The 7,907-nt window shown below is 41.8% G+C and overlaps 1 protein-coding gene across 1 annotated transcript; it reads right to left on the bottom strand.

Annotated features, from left to right (window-relative positions):
• Nucleotides 1-4,441: 4,441 nt before the first annotated feature.
• Nucleotides 4,442-6,592, bottom strand: LOC147603718 (pentatricopeptide repeat-containing protein At5g27110-like). The gene has a single exon (XM_086796307.1). It carries the CDS (start codon nt 6,590-6,592, stop codon nt 4,442-4,444), a length of 2,151 nt encoding a protein of 716 aa, XP_086652433.1.
• Between the last annotated feature and the right edge of the window lie 1,315 nt (nt 6,593-7,907).

Here is a 7,907-nt window from a genome sequence, read left to right as displayed (position 1 = left end):
AGCCGAGTGTTAACCAAATAAAGTAGAGAACCAATAAGTTGGCGATACTCTGTAGAATCAACCTCAGGGGAATCATCTTTGGATACTTTTGAATTAGGATCCATGGGACAAGTGAGTGATGCACAATCATGCATGCCATATTTCTCAAGCAACCTCAAAGTATACTTCTTTTGACAAAGAAAAATGCCAGAAGCAAATTGCCACACTTCTAAACCAAGAAAATAGTGTAGTCCAAGATCAGTCATGGCAAATGATGTTGTGAGTTGAGTTTGAACCCATTTGAGTAGGTCCAAATTAGAGCCAAAGAGTGTCAAATCATCCACATAAAGCACAAGAATGCATATATCATCATCCACAATAAGCACATAAAGATTAGGATCTGCATGAGTCCTCTCAAAATGTAGAGAAAGGAGAAAACTGTCAATCTTCTGATACCAAGCTCGAGGAGCTTGCTTAAGACCATAAAGAGCTTTCTGTAATAAATACACATCATGTTCATAACCCTGTGCAATAAAACCTTCAGGTTGGTGCCACATAAACTTCCTCCTCTAAATCTCCATTCAAGAAGGCAGATTTAACATCCATTTGATATATAGGCCAGGCATAGTGAGAAGCAAGAGCAAAAACAACACGAAACATAACCTTTAGCAACAAGTCGTGCCTTGTACTTATCAAGAGTACCATCAGAATGAAACTTGACTTTGAAAATCCACTTAACACCAATGACCTTTTTATGTGAAGGTCGTGGAACTAACTGCCATGTGTTATTAGATTCAATAGAAGAAATCTCTGCTTGCATTGCTTCACACCAATGTGGTAAGGAAAGAGCTTCCTTAACCGTTTCAGGCTCAAACACATCACCAATATGAGACATCAAGGCAATATTTACTGAAGGGCGTGTACGTAAGACACGTGTAGTAGATTGTTGAGCATCTGAAAGTGATATACCTGAATCCTAAAGTAGAGAGCGAACCCATTTTGGAGGACCAGAAGTCCGTGTAGAATCCAATGAAGTAGTAGGTGTCGCGATCGAAATGGATGGAGGCGATGAAGTAGGAACTGATGGTGTAGATGAGGATGAGACTGTAGGGAATGAGAGAGGCTCAAGCTCAAGAGATGGAAATGGATCTGAGAGAGATGTAGAAGGTGGTAACTCATCAAGACCAAAAACATGCTCATCAAATATGGCATCACGTGAAAGAACAATATATTCACGAGAAGGATCCCAAAAACGGAACCCTTTGGAGCGAGAAGCATATCCTGTGAATATCATAGGTTTGGACTTAGCATCAAGAGTCCTCCTCTTAGAAGAAGGCACATGCACATCAGCAACACAACCAAAGACATGAAAAATGAGAAACAGTAGGCTTGTGGCCTGTGAAAGCCTCCTCTGGAGTCATGCCGTCCACTGCTTTCGTAAGAGAGCGATTGAGAAGATAAACTGAAGTAGCTATAGCCTCACCCCAAAAGGAGGAAGGTAGCTTCACATGATGTAAGAGGGAGCGGGCCATTTCCTTCACCGTTCTATTATTTCTTTCAACCACACCATTCTGCTGAGGAGTGTAGGGTATGGTGGTTTGTCGTTGTATGCCTTTTGAAGCTAGAAAATCTTCAAATGCTACAAACTCACCTCCATTGTCAGTCCTGAGAAAAGATACCTTTTGACTTGCTTGATTCTCCATTTGGGCAAGCCAAACCTTGAATTGAGAAAGAGCATCAAACTTCTTAGGTAAGAAATAAACCCATGATTTGCGAGAGAAGTCATCCACAAGAAGCATATAATACTTGGATCCACCATGCGATTGTACTTCCATAGGTCTTGCAAGATCAGCATGAATAAGCTCAAGTATGCGTGTGGCCCTATGAGTAGCCTCCTCTGGAAAAGAAGCCCGATGTTACTTTCCTTGAGCACAAGAAGAACAAATGTGATGGCGAGGTTTCTGAAGCTTTGGTAGACCTGTAACCATGTCATGTGAGACAAGATGTTGCAAAGTAGCAAGAGGAACATGGCCAAAGCGGAAACGCCATAGATCACTATCTTCATTATTAGAAACAAGTGCTTTAGGAGAAGCAAATAATTAATGAAGATGAGACTCATGTGGTGGCAACTGTGTTGTAAAAGAGCTTATATGATAAAGCCCAGCATTTTGATAACCATGTGCCACACAAGAAAGTGACTGTCTATCAATGATTTCAATCACTTCATCATCAAAGTAAACCCCAAGATCTTTAGAAGTAGCCTTAGAGATAGAAAATAAGTTGGCAGACATCTTAGGCACATGCAAAACATCATGTAAGATAGCATCTCCAAAAGAAACATCACCAATACCAATCACAGGAAGAGACGAAGGGAGAAGTGATTATAGACCACACCCCAGCGCTTTCCAAATGAAGTTGCATAAACAAGTACCAAGTGTGGTAGGGGTAAGCTTTTGTGAATCGGAAAGACTTGGAAGGCTCAAAGATTGAGTGAATGGGTTAAAGGGCTGATATGATTGATTGGGGAGAGGAGTAGCAGTGGAAGTAGTAGAAGGAGGAATCATAGTAGATGAAGTTGCCATAAAAGGCATAGATGATGTAAGGGGATATACCATAGAGGGCATAGAAGTATGTGGATAGGAAGGCATAAAGGACAAAGAAGAAAGAGAGAAAGGATCAGTAGAAGGTAATGGATATGACGGAAAAGAGAAAATAGAAGCACCTACCGAAGAAGAAATAGACATAATTATAGCAGTCTAGAGGAGATTAAAGCTCATAAATACATCATTAACCATTTTAATCATACCTTAACCATTATGCCACAACTACCTTTTGTAGAGTGCATAGGCATGGGGAGGAGCTAGTAGGCGATATTTTTCGATTCGCCATGCTCAAGAAACCCCAAAGCACTAAGGAATTTCTCCAATTTAATATATGACCTTTAATTTGTTGATTTTTTTCAAATTTGCATTTCTCTATCAATCTATTGTTTGCAGTTGCCTCCTTCACGCATTGATCTGCACCATTAAGCCATTGGCAGACTCCAAGTTCAAGCTTGGATTTTAATTGTGTATGGGAAGACCTAAATGACTTAGCGAATGGTAAATGACTTAACATATGGTAAATGAGATTATCACTAAGATTAGTCATAATGATAAACTGAGATTAGTGAATGTACCAAGCTTGAGAATCTAAGCTCTGGTACCATGTTGAAATCATGGTGGCTTGAATGGAGTAATTAGAGACATGCCTTACACATGATAACTAGCTTAAATAAGAGATTAAAGTTAATCAAATATAATAAACAAATAATTAGCATAATGATAACATGAATATAGAGAATGAGAGTATACTCTTGCATTAGATCGGAGCCTTTAAATAGACATAAGTAAAATGGATTAAAAGATGATTAAGAACTAATCTCCCTAGATTTGAGCACCATTAAATTAAAAAGAGCACCCTTTGCCCAGAGTTGAGTGCAAACAAGATCCTCCACCCACTAACTTCCTACAAGTCTCTCTAACTTATTTGGAAGGCTGAATAGACCATATTATCCCTTGCTAATGCTGGCTTTTGCTCATAGAACCTATAACCCTTAGCCCCAATGTCACATACATGAGTATTTTGGTGTATTATTTTAACATAAGACTCACCAACTAATGAAGAATTATTCTCTTGCTTTATGCTAATCATTTTACCCTTGCACTTTCAGAAAGAGGTCTTCAGTTGTAAGATTCTGCTACTGATACACAACAGTAATCTCCAGATGACAAGCTAGTGACTTAATATTAGCTAGGAAAGAAAGGAAAAAGGAAGCAGTATGATATTGCCCTGTAAAGCATTAGATCCCAGAGGTCAGCTTGCTTTGTACATGTATTGCCCAAAACATTGATGCTAGTGATTGGATCACAAAGTATCATGAAAAGCTCCCTACACTTGGACTCCACATAAGACAATGGATCCTAGGCACGGTAGGTGCACACTCAACCACGGGGCAGGCACACTAGGCCTCACCCTGGCACCGAGGGATTGCGTATATGGACATCCATAGGGTATGCCAGCATGCTAGAACCAAACAGCCAGGCCAACAGGTGAGGAGCTGGCCCAGATGGGCTTGGAAGCTTGATGGTTGGGATGCAAATGGTGCAACTTGGTGGGCATTACCAGAAGGCCACAAGCACAAAGTCCGCAAAAGCAATGGAAATGTGATTGTGGTTTGTATTAGAATAAGGAACAGAGCAAAGTTAGCCAGAGGTGTCTTTAAGAACTTTCAACAACACTGTTTATCAATGCTGCAAACACAAGCTTCGGCATCGATTAGGGTGGGCAATGCATGATCATTTTTGTTTCTCTGCCACACTGGAGCATCGTGCACGAAGATTCACCAAAGTTGGTAAAAATTAGGAGAATATTTTGGATGTACAACAGTTCTTGTTACATAAAAATTAAGACATCCTCCTGTCTATGATGCTGCAGCAAAATGGTGATTCGTACTTATGTCATTACATGCCAATACCAGTGCCGATTGCGGAGAAAATGTTTGATACAGTGCCGCCTCTTTTGCATCCAGCTTGAAAAGCTTCCTTGCAATGTTTGCACATCGATCTACATTATCATGATTCCTACAAGCACCAAGTAAGGTCATCCATGTGTCAAAAGCAGGCCGGAAAGGCATTTTCTTGATCAAGCCTTCTGCCTCATTCAATAATCCAGCCCTAGAAAGAAGACCAACTACACAATTGTAGTGGTCCCTTGCAGGTATGACACCATACTCTTCACCAGCGAAAACAAAAGAGCCATAACCATCATCTACCAGCCCTGCATGGCTAAATGCAGAAAAGATAGACATAAAGGTGACCTTGGTTGGTATCACTCTTTCCCGTCGCATTTGATTAAAGAGCTGCATTGCATCCTTGTCTTGGCCGCTCTGAGCATATGTAGCAATCATGGCATTCCATAGCATTGTATCCCGCTCAGTGATTTGCTCAAAGGTGCTCTCTGCATCCTTCAGGCTCCCACACTTGCCATACATGTTGACAAGCGCAGTCCCTATCACAGTATCTAAGGTGTACTCACCACCGATAATTAAAGCATGCATCTGCTTCCCTTTTGCAAGAACTGCCTGACAGGCACATGCATGAAGAACACCAACCAAGGTAAACTTATTCGGCATCACTCCTCGTTGTTGCATATGTTCAAAAGCGCAAAAGGCCTCTCTGCCCTGTCCACACCGGGCATATGCTGCGATCATGGCAGTCCATGAAACCACATTCCGTGAAAGTAAACTGTCGAACACCATCTGAGCATCCTTCATGCTGCCGCACTTGCCATACAATGTGACAAGTGCATTAACCACCATAGCAGATGATGGAGAAATACTACTTGCAATGCAAGCATGAAGTTGCTTGCCTTCTACCAAAGCTGCTTCATTGCCAAGTGCAGTAAAGACCGTAACATAGGTAACTCCATCAGGCAAAACACCTTCAAACTGCATTTGGTGGAGAAGCCAGAAAGCACGTTTCCCTTGCCCGTTGTGCATGCAAGATGAGATCATGGATGTCCATGAAATGGGGTCTCGATCTAATATTTCATTGAACATCCTCTGTGCTTCACTTAAGCTGCCACACTGCCCATACATGGCCACAAGGGCATTCCCTGCAATGGCATCTATCTCCATACCACTGCACATGATGCGGGCATGTATTTGCTTACCTTCATCAAGGGCCAAGAGCTTGGCACATGCATCAAGAATGCTTACAAAACTAAACTTGTTAGGAATGACTCCTTCCAATTGCATTCGATCAAAAAGTTGGAGGGCATCCATAAGCCTATGGTGCTCAATACAAACCGAAATCATCGTAGTCCAAGAGACGACATCACTCTCAGGAATTTGATCAAAAGCCTGCCTAGCACTCTCCAAATTTTCACATCTGCTGTACATCTTGACAAGGGCAGAACCAACAACAACATCCACAGTGCCCCAAATGCTAGCGTGGATGTGCTTGCCTAGGTAAAAGGATTGTTGATTCACGCATGCAGAGAGCAAGCTTACAAAAATGAATGTGTCAGGCATTGTACCTTCTTCTTGCATTTGACCAAAGAGTTGGAAGGCCTCCTTGCAAAGTCCATGCCTTCCACATGCTCTGATCATGGTATTCCATGAGTGGACATTTGGTCGCCGAGTTTTTGCAAGCAAAGCAGATGCATCCACCATGGCTCCACAGCTGCCATACATCTGGAGAGCAAGGTTTTGGAAAAGGGTGTTTTGATCAAGCCCAATATTAGTGATTTGGTGATAAAGGAGCTTGCCATGGGGCAATGTTTTGGCATATCCACACTCCCGCAGTTGCAGAGCATAGGTTTCAAAATTAGGGTTTCTGTCAGGGTGGTCCAATGAGGATTTCCATGACTGTGAGAAGGGCTTTTTCTTTTCTTCTTCTTCTTCCACCACACAGCCAAGGCTTCCATAAGAGCTTCTACTATGATTGGCTCGATCAAAATCGTCCTCTCTATCTGTTCTGATTAAAAACCCTAAAGCTTCGCTTAACCCTAAAACCTTGCTTACACCTAAACTTTTGATTTCTCGCGGGAATTTCTGAGAGAGACGCAGCATTAACTCCTGGACAACAAGCCAATGACTCCGACCGAAATCATTAGGATCTCTGTAGTTGTAGATGAAGGGCTCTCAAAATTTGTAGTTGTAGATGAAGGGCTCTCAAAATTTGAAAAATATGGCGCATGGTATAAATAATAATTTGAAGAAATTGTGAAGAGAGTGGGTGGATGCACGAAAGCACGTGGCACATGTAAGCGTGAGTGGTTGGGATAGTTGTAAGAGGACACTCAACCACATCGAAATACTTGGGGGGGGGGGCGTTGCGTAAGTGGAGAATTCAAGCAGCGTGGTATGGCTCCTCTTTCTTATTCTCTAGCACTTCCAATTCAAAATGCCAATGTAAATCATATGTGCACTTACGTAATGTCAATGTAATTTTGCTTTTTTTTAGAGTATTCCTTCAAGATGCCACAGGTTTTGATCAAATCGGGGGTTGTAAATGAGCTCTTGCACTCTTTCACAACAACAAGGGATCATGTGCTTAAAATGATTACGGATCCCCATTGCAAGAAGATACGTAGGGTTGTTTCCAATGAAATCATACAAGAGGTTTCCCAAAGTATCAGCAGTCACGGTTGATGTTGTTAATGCATGTGATGAGGTAGGCATTAGCACGAAGGGCTACAAAGCTCTTCATCAATTGCTAGGAGACATCCTTCGTAAGAAAGGTATCACACACAACCTTTTCCCGCCACCAAAGAGGGTTCGTCTAGCAAAGGGAATGAGCAATGAAGATGTAAAATGCAGGATTGGGGATTACTTCCACATCAACGATCCACGTTGCATTGTAGCATGGGGAAAGAAGAAGAGTGCGGATGGTAATGTTTCATTCAAATTCAATGAGTTCAACAACATTTTTGTTGAAATGCAAAAGCTACAAAAGGCAATGATATTGTTCTATGGGTTGCCTTCTGGATGTAATTAGGTTTCGTAACATTGCACGCATTTGTTCTGTGCTCATTTATGGGGAACAACTTAACATTTTGTTTGATCTCCATGTTTTATAGGTTCCAAGGTCTCCTTCGTGCTGAAGTTGGACGAGTGCTAGATTGTGAAGGGAAGAAGGCTAGAGAGAATGAGTGTCACACTCATGAACCACGCTATGGTGGAAGTCTCCATCTGCTACCACTATTGCAGAAGGGCCCGACGATGAGGGAGAGAGCACAGTTGATTTTCAAGAGCAAGGGAATGATAATATTTCACACTAAACCATCGTTCAGTGTTCAATCAGAGAAATATATATGGTGGCTAGGAGCATTTGAGGTTCCTAAGGAGACGCACGAGGTGCTAACATGAGCCTTTGAGAGGTTGC

This window comes from Cibotium barometz, chromosome 63 (assembly GCF_041138505.1).
Source record: "Cibotium barometz isolate CiBa-2024 chromosome 63, ASM4113850v1, whole genome shotgun sequence".
NCBI classification, from domain to species: domain Eukaryota; kingdom Viridiplantae; phylum Streptophyta; class Polypodiopsida; order Cyatheales; family Cibotiaceae; genus Cibotium; species Cibotium barometz.
This window is presented reverse-complemented; position numbering and strand designations above follow the sequence as displayed.

What these genes read in the sequence shown, in the direction of transcription:
- LOC147603718 (XM_086796307.1), bottom strand. Translation starts at nt 6,592, where the DNA reads ATGCTGCGTCTCTCTCAGAAATTCCCGCGAGAAATCAAAAGTTTAGGT.